General features: G+C 38.8%; 3 protein-coding genes and 1 long non-coding RNA gene across 9 annotated transcripts in view; 3 read left to right on the forward strand and 1 right to left on the reverse strand.

Moving 5' to 3' along the window:
• Positions 1–717: 717 nt before the first annotated feature.
• Positions 718–9,337, reverse strand: LOC104808530 (Fanconi anemia group D2 protein). 5 transcript variants are annotated; one of them, XR_770966.2, is made up of 32 exons: positions 8,925–9,337; positions 8,427–8,850; positions 8,086–8,340; positions 7,797–8,009; positions 7,573–7,704; positions 7,358–7,487; positions 7,216–7,262; positions 7,047–7,148; positions 6,851–6,955; positions 6,589–6,731; positions 6,382–6,476; positions 6,197–6,278; positions 6,053–6,104; positions 5,884–5,964; positions 5,704–5,799; positions 5,516–5,619; positions 4,929–5,403; positions 4,643–4,684; positions 4,359–4,563; positions 4,143–4,276; positions 3,488–3,985; positions 3,310–3,405; positions 2,965–3,054; positions 2,848–2,880; positions 2,608–2,736; positions 2,443–2,503; positions 2,303–2,358; positions 2,149–2,205; positions 1,937–2,057; positions 1,692–1,840; positions 1,274–1,371; positions 718–1,184 (listed from the first exon to the last, which is right to left on the reverse strand). XR_770966.2 is itself a non-coding variant. In XM_010534223.2 (32 exons), exons 1-31 carry the CDS (start codon positions 9,245–9,247, stop codon positions 1,734–1,736), a joined length of 4,407 nt encoding a protein of 1,468 aa, XP_010532525.1. In that variant the 5' UTR covers positions 9,248–9,337; the 3' UTR covers positions 1,195–1,371; positions 1,692–1,733. The 5 variants fall into 5 exon arrangements, 4 of the variants coding, with proteins under 4 accessions (XP_010532524.1, XP_010532525.1, XP_010532523.1 ...); XM_010534223.2 differs by lacking the exon at positions 718–1,184 and having other exon boundaries at positions 1,195–1,371; positions 3,488–3,723; positions 3,805–3,985; XM_010534222.2 differs by lacking the exon at positions 1,274–1,371.
• LOC104808531 lies at positions 1,512–2,244 on the forward strand. The gene is made up of 2 exons (XR_770967.2): positions 1,512–1,852; positions 1,933–2,244. It is a non-coding gene; the product is annotated as an uncharacterized LOC104808531 (long non-coding RNA).
• Positions 9,338–11,468: 2,131 nt separating the features above from the next.
• LOC104808532 (endoplasmic reticulum-Golgi intermediate compartment protein 3) lies at positions 11,469–15,871 on the forward strand. Its single transcript, XM_010534225.1, has 12 exons — positions 11,469–11,565; positions 12,064–12,186; positions 12,282–12,364; positions 12,863–12,938; positions 13,029–13,096; positions 13,461–13,551; positions 13,923–14,041; positions 14,131–14,214; positions 14,641–14,787; positions 15,015–15,123; positions 15,194–15,313; positions 15,520–15,871. The coding sequence occupies exons 2-12, from the start codon at positions 12,099–12,101 to the stop codon at positions 15,594–15,596; spliced, it is 1,062 nt and encodes a 353-aa protein (XP_010532527.1). The 5' UTR covers positions 11,469–11,565; positions 12,064–12,098; the 3' UTR covers positions 15,597–15,871.
• A 116-nt stretch (positions 15,872–15,987) lies between these two features.
• Positions 15,988–18,516, forward strand: part of LOC104808533 (DEAD-box ATP-dependent RNA helicase 53-like) — a 3,172-nt gene continuing 643 nt past the window's right edge. Inside the window, exons 1-7 of one of the 2 annotated variants that reach the window (XM_019202045.1) lie at positions 15,988–16,519; positions 16,664–16,791; positions 16,920–17,331; positions 17,496–17,594; positions 17,680–17,904; positions 17,997–18,158; positions 18,284–18,510. In XM_019202045.1, the coding sequence (XP_019057590.1) occupies positions 16,109–16,519; positions 16,664–16,791; positions 16,920–17,331; positions 17,496–17,594; positions 17,680–17,904; positions 17,997–18,158; positions 18,284–18,510 (1,664 nt within the window). In that variant the 5' untranslated portion in view covers positions 15,988–16,108. The remainder of the gene's footprint in view (positions 16,520–16,663; positions 16,792–16,919; positions 17,332–17,495; positions 17,595–17,679; positions 17,905–17,996; positions 18,159–18,283; positions 18,511–18,516) is intronic. The other variant, XM_010534226.2, reaches the window with a different exon arrangement.

Below are 18,516 nucleotides of genomic sequence, written 5' to 3' on the forward strand. Positions count from 1 at the left end.
AATGAATGAAAATTTGAATATATGTGCATAAGATTAGGAATTCAGTATTATACCCCAAAAAAAAAAGATTAGGAATTCAGTATACAATCCATTTGGTTTTAAAAACGTGTGTATATGTATGTGTGTGTAAGTAAATATAGATTTGAATTTTCGGGCCTGTAAGTTTGGATCTTTGAAAAGATTGGCCACATGTGGTGTTTGAGGGGTCTGGTTTTTAAAAAATTAAGATACGTTCTAATTCTATAAATGGAAAGGAAAAGACTTTTTCGAGGGATGGACCCTTTTAAATTATATATATAGAGAATAAAAATTAAGGGAAGAGTAGATTCTTCAGCAGTAACCCTTTAAATTTGATTTTTCACTTTGAATAGTTAAGTTAAATTAATACAAACCAAACTGAATCGAATGTTATATAAAAATTGATTGGTTGTATTTAAAAAAAACAACAACAAATCAAATAAAAAATTAATAAAAAAGTGATTTTTTTTTATAAAAAACGATTGTTTTTATAAAAAAAAAACTGAAAATTTGTTTGAAAATGGAGTATCTTAGTAATAAAAAACGAAAATAAAATCAAAATAATCGAAATAATCGAATTCAAATATAACCGAACCGAAGCTTATATTTTTAAACCAAAATAGAATCAATTCAAACCTAATCAATTTCAATTTAAAGATTAAATACTTATATTTTTTTCTAAAAATCGAAATAATCGAATTCAAATATAACCGAACCGAAGCTCGAAATAACTACTATTATTTTTTTTTTCCAATTGAAAACATGCCTAATTGTCTTTGTAATTTTCAAGTGCATTTACAAATTACAAAATACACGTATTTGGCAAGTGGTGATAATGCAAAAAACAAACATGGAATTTAAAAAAGTTTAAATGAAAGAGTAAGAGGGTTTTTAAGCGAAAGGCAGGTGAAGCACGAGTTGGAAACTGTTCACATGACATGAGAGGAATTTTGTACGAACAAGGAAAGTGAAGGATTTGCCAGTTTCCCCTCAGTGTTTACTCTTGTTTTAGTAATTGGGATGGGACATGAATCTGCCCTTGAGTCTCTCGCCCTCACTTGTTTCATCGCCACTCATTTTAATCATATAATATCCACCGCATTAGATCATGTGTGCGTGCCCCTTTGTACTTTCGCATCCTAATCATTTCCCTTGTGCTCCTTCTCCTTGAACATATTCACAACCACGTGTTACCATGTGGCTTATTTTTTGTTTTGTTTAATATATATATATAGAATTTGGTAGTTATTTTTACGCGGAAGCTGTAATAAATTATTGGAGAGGGAATGGAACAAGATTCCATTTCCATCAATTTTGTTCGGCAGCTCTCCTCTCCACTTGCTCTTCCTTTTCCTTGATCAGCCAAAGGAAAAAAAGTTAGCATTAACAACGTGCGCGTGAATCTCTCTCTGCTTTTAATAACCACCCAAAGGAAAAGTTGCTCTCTCTCTCTCTCTCTCTCTCTCTCTCTCTCTCTCTCTCTCTCTCTCTCCCTCTAATCCGCCGAATCACATGCCTAACCACGACTCTCCATCCACCAAACCAAATAATATCACCAATTTTTTTTTTTTAAAAAAACGATTAAAATTTTCAAAATAATCAAGGTTAATGTTAGGATTAGCACTTTTGAGTGACTATTTCTGTAATTTTAGGTTAACTAAATACGTACGTACCTACTACAAGAATGAATTCACAGCCGGTAGAGAGATTGTTGATCAATCCTCCGCAGGATCTGCTTCGGGCATGGATTCATTTGGTTGGTTGTCAACATATGCCTGAGAACTCACAACTTGCCCTGTCAAGTCCTTGTGTTTCAAATTTCCTGCAACCACATGTAAGAAAAGGGTTTTTTTGACATTATTAATCGAAGGTTTTTGTTTCGAGTAATGGAAGAATCGTGTTTGTTTGGTTTAGGTACCCATCCAGAAGGCGGAGCCAAGTGAAGTTGTATGGATAAGGGCCTTGACGTGAAACAGAAAGCGTTCTAGTGATCTCTTTGTTGCTGGTATTTTGCTGGTTATGGCTGTTCGTTTCAGGCCCTATATAAACAGAACCTAAAATCAATTTGTTTCGTCGCAGAAGATTAAATTAATCTTAACTTTTGAAACCGGATTTGTTAAGACTACTAACCTTGGCTTCAGAACATAGAGTCTGTAATGTTCTTGTGGCCTTCTGAAGATCCTTCACCTGATATGTCATCGTAAGAGTTTCGGAAATTTGGTGATATATGCTATTTTGTTGGGATAGTTACCGTAGGATGGAAAGGGTGTCCATTTGAACTTACCAACTGGATAACCAGTTCGCTATGAACTTGAAAAAGGGCTTCCAATAAATAAAAAACTGCACGGTGTTCCAATATCGAATACCGATATAAGCAAATCACAACTATTTTAACTCCATATGATGAGATACAATTTGATGTACCTTTTAGAAACGAGTCCACAAACTTCCCGCCGTACTTGACAGCCATGCTGTGAACAGCTACCTGAAAAATCATATGTTCGAGTGATACATCCGTACTCATTACGGATAAGTGCTATATGATGGAATAAGGAAATCTCGATTCGAGAATCCGCCTGATTTGGTTACCTTTTCATGGGATCGGCACAAGTTAACTAATGACACCACCACGTTCACAGACTTGTGAATGTTTTTCAAGTGTGTTTCAGCAGCTTCAGGTTCACAGGCACGTCGTTTCTCTGAGCAAATTGTCTTTACCTAATCCGGATAAGCATGGTTGTACACAGAGAGATCAGAACGTCAAATCTCTCGCAGAGGATTTTTTTTTAAAAAAATTTACAAATGAACTTGAAGAGATGAATAACTGACCAATTTGTTGAGAAGTACAAGGTTTTCTTCATGCTGCAAAAACAAACAAAAAAAAACCCTTGAGGTGATTAATCTCCAGAAGGGTTATTAGAGAAAACATCTTCAGAGCTGCCTTACCAATACCCTATACCAGCCTAAGAATGTCACCGGGCATAGGGTTGGGAACTCAGGATGAGCATCTCCTCCTCCTGACTTGGATAAAGAAACCTAATACAAACAAAGTCTTAGAGACTGTTGAAAATTATCTGAATTATGCTATAGGCTTTCATTTTTTTTCCTTCTCTATTGTATGAGATAGGCTTTCCGTTCCAGAGCAAGTGATAATATGGTGCTACTTTAACAGATCATATTTGATGGTGTAGTTCCCAAATAGCATAACCTATAAGGAGGTTTAAGTTTAAAGCTGTCATATTGCAACAACAGCTCGGCGAAGAGGCTTTTAAGAAAGACATGTCCATGTACCTGAGGCAAAACGGTACAAGCAAGCTCGTTCAGCAAATCAGATGTAGATTCGCTAGCTTCCAGGTATATTCGCAATATATTCTGTATCATTTCGCCCTGCAAAAATAAAATAATTTTCACATTGAGACACCAAGCCAAAGTTTTGCATTCTCTGAAATTTGACAAAGAAAGGACATACTCTGTTTTTCAAACCCTTATTCTCAGAGCTTTCATCGACCCATTTATGTTTGAGAAGCTTCTCAGCAGAAGTTCCTAATCTGGCATGCAAGCTGGAGACAAGGCTCGGAATATGACCCAGATTTCTCTTTTTAGTAGCTTCATCTGACACCTTAACAAGATTTCTTTGTGCATATGTTACGAATAACTGTAGGGTAATAAGACATTCCAAGGCCAGTTCAAAGGAAAAGGGACATGCTGCAGCAACATTGTGACGAGAATTAGGATAATATATCTCATGATCGAGAAACGCAATGAAAACCGGGAACTGTTGCTTACCAGTATTTAAAATCTCTTCGAAGAAAGAATAAACACCAAGATACAGGTATTCTGTTGTCCCAGGGGAAGGGAGAGGTTGAATGTCTGGGAAGCTAGTAGTCGGCATATCAGTGGACTGGAAGGCTTCAAGAAGATTCAACTGAAGTGATTTGTCTGTTTGGAATACAGGAAGGAGTAACATCTGTGTACCAGCAAGAAAGAATGAAGAGGCTCAGGAATTAGAGTTCTTGTATCTAGGTCAGGTTAATAGGTGAAAGAAATGCAATCAATATGCAACTATTCATGGTAAGCTTGTGTGGTAAACACTTGCATCACAGAATTGGAGAAGAGATGGTCACCTTGTTAAAACAGTACAATACTTCTTTGGATACCATTGTGTGGACTAGAGAGTCTGAAACCACAACATTGGATATGTTCGGATTCATGGCTGCGGTAAATTCCTTTTTCCAAATTTGTTGAGAAATTTCATCACCTACCACATTCAGGTGAGGTCAAAAAACAGGCTAAACTAATATATTTAGTTCTCAGTAAATGATCATCTGTGATTATCTTACCATTTACCAGTAAGGAAACTGCTCTATCCAGAACTAGTCTAAGACTCGGGAAAAGTTCCTTCACTTGACTCAACAGTTCATCCAGTCTGAACCCCCAAAAGGTAGATGGAGTGTTTGCCCATCTTGAAGGTAGTTGCTTACAAGGAGGAACAACACAATCCAGCTTGGAGTGAAGATCACGTAAAATATACAAATATAGTGGAAGCTAGCATAGCAAAATACAAAACAGTTAGTAGCACATCTTGATGATAACTTTGACGAGAATTTGGAGATAACTACTGTACCTCAACTCTATGATCTGGACTGCATATATCTTTGCTTACCACCTACATGTAAAAGCCACACAAATGAATCACTCTAAACTAGTTTCGATGGACCTTCCTTTCCAAATCAATCAACGGTAAAGAACCATTTTGGATTCTCTTGCCAGAATTCTGCTGCAAATTTTATTGCAAGAAATTATAGGATTTATATATAATGCATCTGTGACTTCGATAGAAAGAATAAATAATAATAGATGCTAATATTCCATAAAAAGTGGTGTAAGAAAAAAGGGTTAACTAGGCAGACCTTTGGAAGTTTTAAGATTGATAAGCATTGAGGCAGAAGGGGCCTGAACTTTAACCTTTGGGCTTCCAGCGCCTGAGAAACTTGAGGAATCTCTACAACTAGAGACTCCTTTGGATTAGAACAATGCTCATCCACTGACCCTAATGTCTTGCCATTGGAAGATTCAACACAACAACTCTCATCTGGCTCAGTTTGACTTGTCACTGCTCCTGCTTTCTTCCACATATCCAATATTGTTGGTTGTCGCAGCTTGTCATTTGTATCTGAGTGTTTTGGTCCCTTCCCGTTCTTCTTTTTCCCTGTGCTTTGAGAGGCATCATCATGTAGCTTCCTCTTCTCTGGCTTCTTGCCTAGATGCTCTGCCTGTTTAGGCTGGGGTATGGCCAAAGATCCAGAATGCTCTAGATACAGGTGGAGTTCCGGTAGAGACTGAGGAGAAAGTTTGATCAAACTGCTTAACAAGCTTTCCAAAAACCTGTTTCACCAGATCATCTCTCAACAGCAACTTTATCACTGATGAAGGCATTTATGACATCTAAAATTATCTCAGCAAGAACGACAGTACAATTATAAAGACGTAAACATACACCAGATTTTTGAGTCGCTTCAGGAGCTTTGTTATTACATCCTTTTCTGTGGCCTGACTGATGCATTGAGACCTTTCAACGATCTGTGTACAGAAAGCATTAAGCTGCAAAAGGCAAAAACACCATTGAAAAATGATTTATAACATGAACAATAATGAAAGTAAGGTATACTAGGTCATGTTACTGACAAGTTCTCGTATCCAGTTTGCAGCATAATACAAAGAGAGACATATGATTTCTCTCTGCTTCCCTGTGAGAGACTGCCAAACAGCTGCACAAACATACTTAACATTGACCAAGACAAGCACAACATCAGCAAACAGGAAAAAAAAACACAATAAGGGAAAGCAAGAAGAAACTGGCCTCACCTTCCAAGAAGGAAGGTGCAAAGGGCACCCGAGCAAGGCATCGATTCCCGCAAGAGATCCACCATTTGTCAACCTCTCAACCTGAATATAAATAAAATGTTGATAATTAGTTCCGATTCTTTAATATCTTTAATATTGCTTCTCAGTTTCAAGTGAGGGAAAATCTTACAGTTGATAGCAAAAGAAAATTTGAAGGCAGAATCTGCAGAGAGGAACAGGACCTGCAGGCAGTGTGATTTCTAGTTCAGCATTCCATTTAATAGAATAATCATCAAAAGTAATTAAAACGGAGGGAGGATGTCATAGACACTACTCTGTCGATGAGGAAGATGCCAAGGCCAAAATGTTCAAACAGATTGGTGATATGTCACCGTCCAAGTTCATCCAAACATCCCCTAAACCATTGCAAGAAACAAAACAGAGCTTGAATCAAAGTAACACTCAGAAGAGGTTTGAATACTGCAGTAGAACCATGGTTGGTTTGTATCTTCATCATACCTTCTAGTCCAGAATAAGATTCATTACCACGAAGCTTTCCGTTGTCAAGATCAGAGAGAAATAACGATTCAAACTCTCCCAGATGCTTCCCAATCCTACAAGAACATATTTTTGTTTCCCCTACGTCAAGATTTGGAAAGACTATTGTAGCCAGAAAGGACTACCCCAAAAAAATGGATAAATAAATCGTATTTGAAATCAATTCACCATTCCATAATCTCCGGCTGAAGTATTTTGTGGCCAAGAATTCCAGCCAATTCATCATAGAAAAGAATGCGGGCTAAGCTACACTGTTTGCAAGAATCTAGGGCATTCTTTAAAAGCTCCAAAACCTCTCTACAATCCGAAACCTGTTAAAGGCCAACAATTTACTGATTGTTAACTGCATATAATTTGAGAGGCAGACTACAATAGTACAGTTCATCAAGAGAAATAACTGCAACCTCTACTAAGAAATAGTGGATATTACCTGAGAGGATGAGTCAGGAACACCATTTACATCCCCAAGAGACGAAACAATCCTCAGAGTTCCAACTAATCCCATCTTTTTGTACTTGAGATCCGCATGACTAACCTGCGAAATGAAACCCAAACAATTGGAAGTGAACTGTCATCGCCTAATGTCTCCTACAAAACCAAACAGAATGTAAGATTATTAACCATACCTGCTTCCTTACTATCATCATAAGTTCATTCGATATTGAAGATCTAAAGGAATCAGCATTTGTCCGAGCTGATAACGCCAGACAACTGAAAACCTCATAGACCTGCAGTTCTGATACTTTATATACCAAATTTATCATGCATATCAGATTATAAAAACAAAATGCCTACCTTATGCAAATTTTCAACAGTAAATCCCTCCAAGTAATCCAAAACACCTGTATGACACACGTATGGCACAATCACAAGACGGGAATAAGAAACAAAAACAATCAATGCCTAGATAAACATATAAAACAAATATCAAATATACCATTTATGTGGGAAGAAAAGGGAAGCATTTGCTGAGCATATTTTTTAGCCAGAATAGTCATCACTTCCAAGCCAGAACTGATCTCAAATTTGTTATCAGATCCTACATGTGTAACTAAGGAACCTAGGACCTGCAAGTAATTCAAAATTTAACAACTACTGGACTTCTCATGTTAAAGTTATCATACTAGGAGATGAAATGCAGTGAGTGCTTACTTCTTGTCTTGAATAATTGTCAACAAATTCTTCAAAAAGACGAGTATAGATATGAGTGCCAATTTTCCTCGCCTTTTCTTCTTTGCAGGACAAGAGGTGTTCAGCCAAAGAAAGAAATGGCGCAAAATAATCCTAGAACAACACAATTAAATGATGAAATTGACTTCAGAAAAGTGTTTCCATGCAGAAACTAGTCATTCATCTAAAGTAATTATGTAGGTCACCTGTACGAACTCCTTATTGCCCCAAATACACTGATCAAGCATGGCTTCTTGTATACAGCCTTCGACAATTTTCTTCTTAAATATCTTCTCGATGCTTCTCTGGATGGGTTCCCCATTCATATACATGAGAATAAGTAGCCATATGTCAATTACCTTGAAATCCCGGGGTTTCTCAAGACCGTTCAGCTCCTTTATGATTTCCTGACAGAGTATCTAAAAGCAGCAAACACTGAAGCTGATGCCAGATAGTGACAACGTTATTAAACACATGAAATAGAATATAGCTTACATTTTTAAACCGAAGACTTGATCTTAACGCGTGGAGAATAGAACCCTCACAGTTATCTACTGGTAATTTTCCTTTGAGTTTGCTTTGAGTAGCACAAGGTTTGGACAATCTGGTGGTGAACCTCAACTGCTCCCGTATCTGGGAGATTATTCTCCTGACATTTGTTGGAGTCGCAGCAAGAAGCAAAAACCTAAGCAGATAAGGCACATGCTCTGCATCGATTGTTCTTATACACGATAATGCCACAGTAATCGCCTTTAAGAAGGGGTAAAACAAATGTAAGTTCATCAGTATCAAACACAGTGCAGAACCTAAATCTCTGATGAAACAGAACCACCCACCTGTTCTTGCAACTGATCATCCAAATTGAGGTTCGAGAAAGAATCAAGCACAGGAACAACAATAGCAGAATCCTCCTGAAGCATCCTTTCCAGAGAATCAACCACCACACGACTGTTGCCATCCCCAATAATCTCTGGTAATGAGCCAATGATTTCCTTCTTCAAATGAAGAGGACAAATCGACAAAACTTGCATCAGCTTATCAGTGAATGCATCCGGCTCAACTATGAAATCCAGCCACCGGAAATGACTGATGATAAGGCGAGCAACATCCTCCTCCAGAGAACTTTCTGGAATAACGTCAAAGTACTCTGGAAGCTTCTCGAGCATAAATTCTTGAAGATCAAGCTGTATAGGAGATACAAGTAGTAGATTACGGACTAAACTCTCGTTCCTCTTGCCCGCTGAAGAAGACGAAAGTACTCTACAAATTCAGAAACAAAAAGTCATAAAATTGTTCTCAAATCCAAATTTCGCAACTCGAGTGGAAACACTGACCTGCGGAGATTGATTGGAGATCGAACATAAGACGAGAACCCGGCAATGAAGACCGAGCGTAGAGCGGCGGCGTTATCTCTGTCAACGGTGGCGACGGAGCAAGACGAGAAGCGATGAGTGAGATGGCGACGGAAAGCAAGGATATCGGAGGGAAGATACGGCGGACCTGACGGGTTTATCAGTGTGCATCCGGCTTCAGCCAGAATGGCCGTCATCTTCTCCACCGCGTCGGGTTCGTTTTCCGGCTGCGACAGAAATTTAGGAGGCGGAGCAGCGGATGACGGTGGAGGCGCTGGAGGCCTCTTGCGTGAGAGAAACACCATTTTCCGGCGACCGTGATTTCACCTTCCGATATAACTTCGTGTTCACTCCTTTGATTCTCCGATTAGAAATTCGATGGTTTTTTTTTTCAAATTTCGGAACACTGGTGACTGGGGGGGCATTGGAGCGGGCGCCAAATTGCAGCAAAGAAGCGCGCTTAGAACACTACACGATGTTTGTTGACAAAAAATAAAAACGACAAGACGTTTATTCTGTTGAATCCAAACCCTTTGTCGTTTTACGTAACTATAGATAAACTACATGCCACTTCGCTGCGACAATGAAAGAAGGACTAATGATAAGCCGTTTCGCTTTACTAAAGAGAATCTGCATGTCGTTCGGGCGTGCATGCAGTGGATTTTTAGTAGGGGTGGACATGGATCGGATATACGGGATTTTTGAGATATCCGTATCCGTATCTGATCCGTATAAATATTTACGGATATCCGTATCCGACCTAAAATATTATAAAATTTTAAATTTAAATTAAATAAAAAATTTAAATATAAATAAAATATATAATCTATTTAAGATAAATGATATTTACAAATTTAAAATTCATAATTTAAACATTTCAAATCAACTCAAATACAAATATAATTATAATTTATCACGTACAAATATATTCAAAATTCAAAATTCAAAACATTAAACATAATAAATCTTAATATTCAAAAAATTAAAATTATAAACCTCAATATATATATAATTTTTCTTGAATCACCCTAAAAAACGTGTAAATATTAAGTATTTTAAATCTCCATATCAAATTATTCTTATATTTAATAATATTATTACAAAATACGGATCGGATCGGATATGTCGGATAATTCAATTTTAATATCCGTATCCGACAAATATCTCTAAATAAATATCCGTATCCGATCCGTAAATTCCGGATATCCGAATTTTCGGTTCGGATACGAATCGAATAACGGATCGATTCGGATTTTTCGAATATTTTGTCCAGCCCTAGTTTTTAGTGTAGACCAAAACCAAAGCAGGACTAACGAAGCACCGTTTTGCTTTACTAAAGAGAAACTACATGTCGTTCGTGCGTGCATACAGAGTTTTTACGACAGAACAAAGTTTAGTTTAAAGAAGGAACTAATACTAGCTAGGGATGGGCGTTTTGGTTCGGTTACAAAAGAACCGAACCGAACCGAAAAAACGGTATTTTTTTTTATCCGAACCTTTCAAAATTTTTGAACGGTATTATTTTTAGAGAATCGAATTTCCCGGAACCGAACCGAACTTTAAAAAATCTTGAAAAACCGAATTTTTTTAAAGAAAATCTATCTTTTTTAATAAAAACTGGAACCGAACCGAACTAATACTGAAATCGAACCGAACCGAACATAATATTAAAACCGATTGATACCTATTTTTGTAAAGCTAAACCCTTATATTCCTGTCCCGAACCATTTTTCGAAATGTCGACCCCTAATTCTAGCTATATTGATTCACATGTGTGCGTCTCTATCTCTTAATAACAACATGAAAGTCTTGGCAAGAGGATCACAACCTTGTTCATCATATGTTCCATCAACGCAATTTATAGAGATCCTTACACCCATCTAACCACCAAGTTTAAATTTCTGCAAGTGCTATTTAATGTTATAAAAAATATATATAGAGAATGTTTTTTTTTCCTGTATTTATATTGGTTCACTAGACTTTCGATCCAACTATATCTATTTTATTAAAGTGTAACTTTATTGTAATTAATTATATCATTTCTCTCCAATAGTTATTTGAATATGGAATCTGAAGAATGATTTTTGTCATGAAAATAAATAAACTTTGAAAGGATTACGTAAATATTACCATACTCTTTTTGTGTGTGTATATATATAAGTTTTTTTGTTATGGTTTTGATAAATTAAAAGGCATGTTTTGATGTGTTATCTATTGCAACTCGCCACAAGTTTAAAGTGCATGATTGCATGGCATTTTTTACATGGAAGGTTCCCAAACAATGAAGTTTGTAAGCTTCTGACTTGTTTAATCACAAACAAAAAAGACCCGTGAGGATAAAATGTCGTAAAATGGGAGGCACTCTGCCAATTTGGAAGAACTAATTGCAATAATGTGAAGGTTTTATAAGAATTAAAAAATATTATGGGTGCTCAATTGAAATGTTTAGAATTTTTGGGGTGCAATTTATAAATATTTGAGGACCGGAAACGGACGCCGGTCGAAGTTTTCAAACAGAGAATAGAATTCAAGCTTTGTTGTCTTCCCGGAAACCTGTCATTCAGATCTTTCTCGCCTCTTGTCTCTCGGCCACGCTTCAACCTGTTATCAGCCTCAGTTTCAAGTATGATTTCCTCTCTTTTCGAATTATCATTTCGATCTCCATTGTCGTGATCTGTCTGAGCGTCCGACGTAGAATTTCATTCTTCCATTAAAAAAAATCAAGCATTTTCCCGTCTAGGGCTGGTGGGGATCATGCTGGAAATCCGATTTTAGATGGAAGATAGCTGGTTTCGGATTATACTGTGAAAAAAATTCTCTTATTTCTCTCGCTGAATCTGCTTGTTTGTTTAGGTATAACATTTTAGCGAGGTTCTTAGAATAAACTGCTTATAGTGGCGATCTGTTCGTCCGGAGCGGGAAGGGCTTGAAGGAAGATAGCGGAACTGGGTCTGACAGTGAACGAAAATCGAGTTGAATGGGCCTCTTTTGTGCTGAATTTTAGTCGGGGATTGCATGAATTTGGCTATCTTTCTCGTGAATGTGAAATCTGGAGTTATGATATTGTATATCTGATGTTGGGTTTTATGCTTTGATGGATTTCCGGAATACAAATCAATAGTTTAAAAAGTCTATGATATCGAAGAAGTTAGGAAGATGGGTGTGAAGCAAGCTCTGAGGAGTCTCGATGCGTTTCCTCGGGCAGAGGATCACTTGCTCCAGAAGACGCAGTCTGGTGCCATCGGTAATGGATTTATCTATTTGCTTGAAGTGAATCCGTCCTTTGAAATCTTGATGTGTAACTGCCATTTCAACTAATGAAATTTATTGTCTCTGTAGTGTCCATTATCGGCCTCGTTATAATGGCCACTTTGTTCCTGCATGAGCTCAGTTACTATCTCAACACAATTACAGTTCATAAGGTAATGTATTCAGTTCGAATGAAATCTGTTTATAACTCTGGATTTGTCGTTTCTGACTGGTAAGAATACGAGAGATGTTGTAATGAATGTATTTGTTCTTGTGTTTGTCTCTTCTGTATGTCTCATGAATTGACATGTTCTGCATGATGTGTGGTAGCATTTCTGCACCTGATGTCTCTTACAAAATTCATTGCCGAAACACTCTTTGGTCGATTAGTGGGAGTCAATGATTTCACTGAGTTGGTTGGTTGGTGTGGACGATATATATTCATCTTTCTAGGGATCATAATCTTCTTGGACTAGGTTGTAAAAAAAAAGAAAGAGGATTAAAGGCTCTCTTCCTATAGATTTTGGTACCTGTGAAAATCTATCTGTTAAAGTTCATTGATAATTTAGTCATTGGCGTCACTTTCAAGTTTCAACTTGAAATAGTTCATAAAGCTTTCTCTTCATTTGGATTTACATATCCAATCTAATCAAAATGGTTTCGAAATCTAGTTGTCAGTGGACGTAAAGCGTGGAGAAACTCTTCCAATCCATATAAATATGACATTTCCTTCTTTGCCTTGCGATGGTAAGTGTCAAGTTCCGTATGATTATTTTCAAGTTCTCTTTTCTGTACCTCCCGATAGGCTTCATCGTTTCTTCCATCTTTGTTTTGTAGTGTTGAGTGTAGATGCTATCGACATGTCAGGCAAGCATGAAGTGGATCTTGACACAAACATTTGGAAAGTAAGATATTGTCAAATCATTCTCTGTTTCTCCCTTCTCCAGTGCGTTAAGATGTTCTCTAAATCTGCAGCTTTTTCATATTATTTGTCATCTTCAACCCGGATAACGTTAAGATGTTACCGAAATTGTATGTAGTGTATACTGCACATGAAAAATCTAAGCAGCATTAAGTGCGCTGGCAAGCTATTAGGAATATGGTACTTTTATATTGTTGAACATTTTGGTGTAAAATATTCGACAAAGGAGCTGTCTAGATATTTTCTCTTGGCATCCCTGCATCCCATTCTTTCTCGTTCGTGGCTTAAGTTATGATGGATTCCAATCATCACAGTGTCCTTTGCTGACCAATTATGATCTTTTGCAGCTCCGTCTGAATGCTCATGGTCATATCATTGGCACAGAGTATATATCCGATCTTGTTGAAAAGGAACATGATCACTCTTCTCACAAGCATGGTAATACACTTGGCTTCATAAAGCTTCCCCTGTTTCTATACCTTTCTGTAGTTATGTTGTTTCATTATCTTTGGCATGAACATTTTCAAAGAACAGAAATTCACACTGCATGTTGGTTCTATTTGCATGTTGAAATTTGTATAAACAGTAGTGGACACATTACAACAAATCATAGGGCAATGTTATTTCTTCTGGGCATAACAGTAGAGGTAATGATTTTTTTTAGTTATTTAGTCTTCTGTTCAGGTTGATCGTGAAAAGATGTCTCTAGTGATAGTTGTCACAATAGCTGCTAATTCTGTGTTTGCCCTTTTAAGAGGAAAGACCTTAATGTCGGTGGTTTAACTCTCTACCTTGTGTGCTTACTGAAGATGGCAAAGAAGAACATAAGGATCATACCGAAACATTCAGTTTTTTTGGATTTGATCAAGCTTCTGAGAAGATGATTAAAAAGGTGAAGCAAGCATTGGAAGATGGAGAAGGATGCCGGGTACTAATCTTTGCTTTTCTTTTAGATGTCCGGTCAAACACCTTTCAACGGAAACGGAGGCTCTATCCTTTGAGTGAATGCTTTTACAGGTCTATGGTGTTCTAGATGTACAAAGAGTTGCTGGAAACTTCCACATATCAGTGCATGGGTTGAACATTTACGTCGCTCAGATGGTAGGTATCGTTTTTTTTTTATCTTCTTATATTTGCAACCTTTTCACCACCGTATAATTGTGAAATTACAGCTCGTGGGTTAAGGTGATGAATCACCGGATGATCTTCACATAATCATTAGAGTTTATTTACTCGTCGACGAGATTAAAAGGCTAGAACTTTAGCCATATAGATCATCTCAAAACTCAAGCACAGCTTAATCTGAGTCGATAGGGAAGCTACTTGTGGGGGTTTTCCGTCTGTACTTTTCCGGCCTGTATTTTGTCATACGTACTATACCATAAAAAATTCATACCCTCAAAAAGCAGAACTTTTTCATTTTTATTCTTCACATTTCATTTTCCGACATCTACCATTTGTTCTCACAATCTATTATTTTTTCATCATGTAACAACAGTGCTTAATCTCTTAACAAACCTTGAACAGATTTTTGGAGGATCAAAGAATGTGAACGTGAGTCATACAATTCACGATCTATCATTTGGGCCGAAGTATCCTGGAATTCACAACCCACTTGATGGGACAGTGCGGATGCTTCACGACACAAGTGGAACGTTCAAATATTACATAAAGGTGTCTATCCGAGTTTCGCTTTCTCTGTTCTCATAATGAATACATCCTCATTATATATTTTACCTTCCGTGTTTCCTCTCTCGTTGTATGTTTAGACTTCTAAATCACTTTCTAGTTTGCGTTCTGAAATACTAGGACATCATCTGTGTTTCTAGTATCATGTTTTCGTCTGTTACCCTTTCGGATCACATGTTTAGGACATTGATTTCTTCTCTGCTGTGGCACAGATTGTACCGACGGAGTATGGATACCTCTCGAAAGAAGTTCTATCCACTAATCAATTCTCTGTGACGGAATATTACTTGCCAATGAACGAGTTTGACCGGACATGGCCAGGTCGGTCACTTAATCCATTCGTGTTATTGTTTCTGTCTGTGATCTTGATTGACTTCTCTCCTCTTTTCAGGTGTTTACTTCTTATATGACCTGTCGCCTATCACTGTGGCGATCAAGGAAGAACGCCGTAGTTTTCTCCACTTCCTCACCCGGCTTTGCGCTGTATTGGGCGGTACATTTGCCTTGACAGGTTCATATCTTCTCTCCTCTCCCTTTGCAATCTTCATGATCTGCGTAAAGATTAACGAGAAGAATGCCATTCTGATCTGTGGATGGATTCTGTCGAATCTTACCCCAACTTATCGAAAACCCGTAATCACGTATCGGATATCAAGGGTTGTCAGATTCATTCTCTATAGCTTCGTTTCTTGTTTGTTCCGTGCCATCTTACGACAGGAATGCTAGATCGTTGGATGTTCCGTTTGCTTGAATCAATCACCAAGAGGCCGAGTTCCGGAAGCAGACTAAAGTGAACAAAATAGTGAATCCAATTACCAAACACATCAGTTCCCGGATTCCCAGAGAGAAACCTCGGAAGAATCCATGGATTTTTCCTAGCGGCTCAGCTTCTCATGCATTGTCTCTCTGCTTTTCCTTTTCTCTGTACGAACGGAGAAAATTTTCTTCTTTTTGTAGCGACCAAAAATAAAACCTAAATGAATTTGTACAAACTCTTGAATTTTTCAGCTTTTACATGTAGACTAGTTTCTACATCAACCTATTCATATAACAAAAAAAGTTCTGCCAACTTCTAACTGTTGATTCTCTCTTCATGCACGTGCTAATAAAACTGTACGGTACACTCGTCGTAGGGGATCATACCCGCACAGAATATCTCTGTGCTTTGATGCCCGCATTTGCCCTTTTACAACAACCGCCCCTCTCTGGTTAAAAACCCTGTTTGCGTCTAAAACCCTAATTTTTTTCCTTGGGGTTTTGCATTTCCTTCGTCTTTCCCAGGAGCCGTAGAACCAGATTGTCGGAAATGATCACCGCGGTACTTCGGAGATCTTCTCTCGCTTCGCGGCGGACTCTCACCGCCGCGTTGACCTCTGTCGATGCGGTTCTCCACCAACACCCCGCCGCCGCAACCTCGGCGGAGCTTGATCCGGTCGGTAATGGGCCTACTGGCTCCGGTGGTGTCAAGCCTCTGTTCGGTCTCTCGTCGGCGGTGAACCCTTTTGGTGTTAGCGCGAGGGGCTTGCACGCGAAATCTGGGCCGTTGGAATTTAGGGCGTCGACGGTTGTTTCCGCGTCTCAGGGTTTCGCCGCTGCATATGAGAGTTCCGACAACCAGTGCGGTGATGAAGGGCTTGAGATATCTAAGCTCGAAATTTCGCCGGAGATTATCAAGGCTCTGAGTGGGAGAGGCATCACTAAGCTCTTTCCTATCCAAGTACTGTTTCCTTGTTTCTAATCTTTGATACTGTATATGGAATTTGTCGTATTTTTGTATATTATCAATTAATTTGTACTCTCTTGTATGGAATCGCTGGGAAATGTTCTGTTGATGTTGATTTTGATGCTTGTACTTGAACAGAAAGCTGTACTAGAGCCGGCGATGCAAGGGCGGGACATGATTGGTCGCGCTAGGACCGGAACAGGAAAGACACTTGCCTTTGGGATACCCATCTTGGATAAGATCATCAAATTCAACGCAAAACATGGGTTTGTAACTTTTACATAGTTTAGGATCAATTAAGGTTTAGATAATTACATTTCTCGCTAGAATCATCATGTTGTTAAGTATCTGTTCAACGATTTCGGTTTCTTTATTGTTGCCTTTGATGTCACAGACGTGGGAGGAATCCTCTTTGTTTGGTTTTGGCTCCGACAAGGGAGCTTGCTCGCCAGGTTGAGAAGGAATTCCACGAGTCTGCTCCTAGCTTGGATACAATATGTATATACGGAGGAACGCCGATCGGTCGTCAAATGCAGCAGCTTGGCTATGGTGTTGATGTGGTGGTCGGAACCCCAGGCCGTGTTATTGATTTGTTGAAGAGAGGAGCCCTGATTCTCTCCGAGGTCCAGTTTGTGGTTTTGGATGAAGCCGATCAGATGCTTCAAGTGGGTTTTGCAGAGGATGTCGAGACGATATTGGAAAAGTTGCCGGTGAAACGCCAGACAATGATGTTCTCTGCAACCATGCCGAATTGGATCAGAGGCCTAACCCAGAAGTACCTTAAAGATTTTTTGACCATTGATCTTGTGAGTAATCTCTCTCACCCTGCTCTGTTTCTATCTGAGAGCTTGTTCTAATTCATTTGCCAAGACCAATCATTAGTTCTACGAAATCTTGTTTGTGACAATGTGTATCAGTACACACTGTTCTTGTCCGTATCTGATTGTTGATGTGTTCTTGCACGGTTTAGGTTGGAGATTCTGATCAAAAGCTAGCAGATGGAATCACGTTGTTCTCTATCGTAACAGAGATGTATGGAAAAGCATCCATAATTGGCCCTCTCATAACGGTATACTCTTTTTTGTTGCATCTGGCTTTCACGGCCTTTCGATTAGTTTTTACATTTTCTAACATCCTATGGCCGATGTTTGCAGGAGCATGCGAAAGGAGGAAAGTGCATAGTTTTCACCCAAACGAAACGGGATGCTGATCGCCTCGCATATGCGATGGGAAGGAGCTTCAAGTGTGAAGCTTTGCACGGCGATATATCTCAGAGCCAGAGGGAAAGAACACTCGCTGGTTTCAGAGACGGGCATTTCAATATTCTTGTTGCCACCGATGTTGCTGCCCGTGGACTCGATATACCTAGTGTCGATCTGGTTTGTGAACTACGTATTTTACGTCATAGATATCTGGTTTGTGATCTGGTTTCGTGTTTTTTTTGTTAACCGGCCCTTTTGCATTGGAGCAGGTAATTCATTACGAGCTTCCTAATACAACCGAGACGTTTGTTCATCGTACGGGACGTACTGGTCGTGCTGGAAAGAAAGGAAATGCTATTCTCATATACACACAAGAACAAGCAAGAACTGTAAAGATGATCGAGAGAGAAGTTGGAAGCCGGTTTACCGAGGTTATATTTCGATCCTTACCCTTCTCTTTTCATGAGGTTTTCACCTTAATTCTGCCACCGGGGCGATTTCCTTTTTTCGCAATATCACGCATGGACTGAATTGCAATGTCGATAATCTGATCCAGCTTCCAAGAATCGCTGCTGAACGTGGAAGCTCGGACATGTTTGACGAAATGAGTTTCCGGCCAAGCTCCTTTGGAGGCATGAGAGACCGCCGTGACTCAGGCTTTGGCGGCGGACGCTCCGGCGGGTTTGGTCGTTCGGGTGGTGGATCCTCTGGGTTCGGCCGCAGTTCTGGGTTCGGTGGCTCGGGAAGATCAGACCGCTCCTCAGGTTTCGGGGGAGGCTCAAACCGCTC

The sequence above is a fragment of the Tarenaya hassleriana genome, unplaced genomic scaffold (genome assembly GCF_000463585.1).
Source record: "Tarenaya hassleriana unplaced genomic scaffold, ASM46358v1 Cleome15, whole genome shotgun sequence".
NCBI classification, from domain to species: Eukaryota; Viridiplantae; Streptophyta; class Magnoliopsida; order Brassicales; family Cleomaceae; genus Tarenaya; species Tarenaya hassleriana.

Coding starts and splice junctions, on each gene's coding strand:
- LOC104808530 (XM_010534222.2), bottom strand. CDS start 9,247: ATGGTGTTTCTCTCACGCAAGAGGCCTCCAGCGCCTCCACCGTCATCC. Junction 7,488..7,572: donor ACAATTATTCAAGACAAGAA/GTAAGCACTCAC, acceptor AATTACTTGCAG/GTCCTAGGTTCCTTAGTTAC. Junction 7,263..7,357: donor CTTTTCTTCCCACATAAATG/GTATATTTGATA, acceptor TGTGTCATACAG/GTGTTTTGGATTACTTGGAG.
- LOC104808532 (XM_010534225.1), top strand. CDS start 12,099: ATGGGTGTGAAGCAAGCTCTGAGGAGTCTCGATGCGTTTCCTCGGGCA. Junction 13,097..13,460: donor TTGACACAAACATTTGGAAA/GTAAGATATTGT, acceptor GATCTTTTGCAG/CTCCGTCTGAATGCTCATGG. Junction 14,215..14,640: donor ACATTTACGTCGCTCAGATG/GTAGGTATCGTT, acceptor AACCTTGAACAG/ATTTTTGGAGGATCAAAGAA.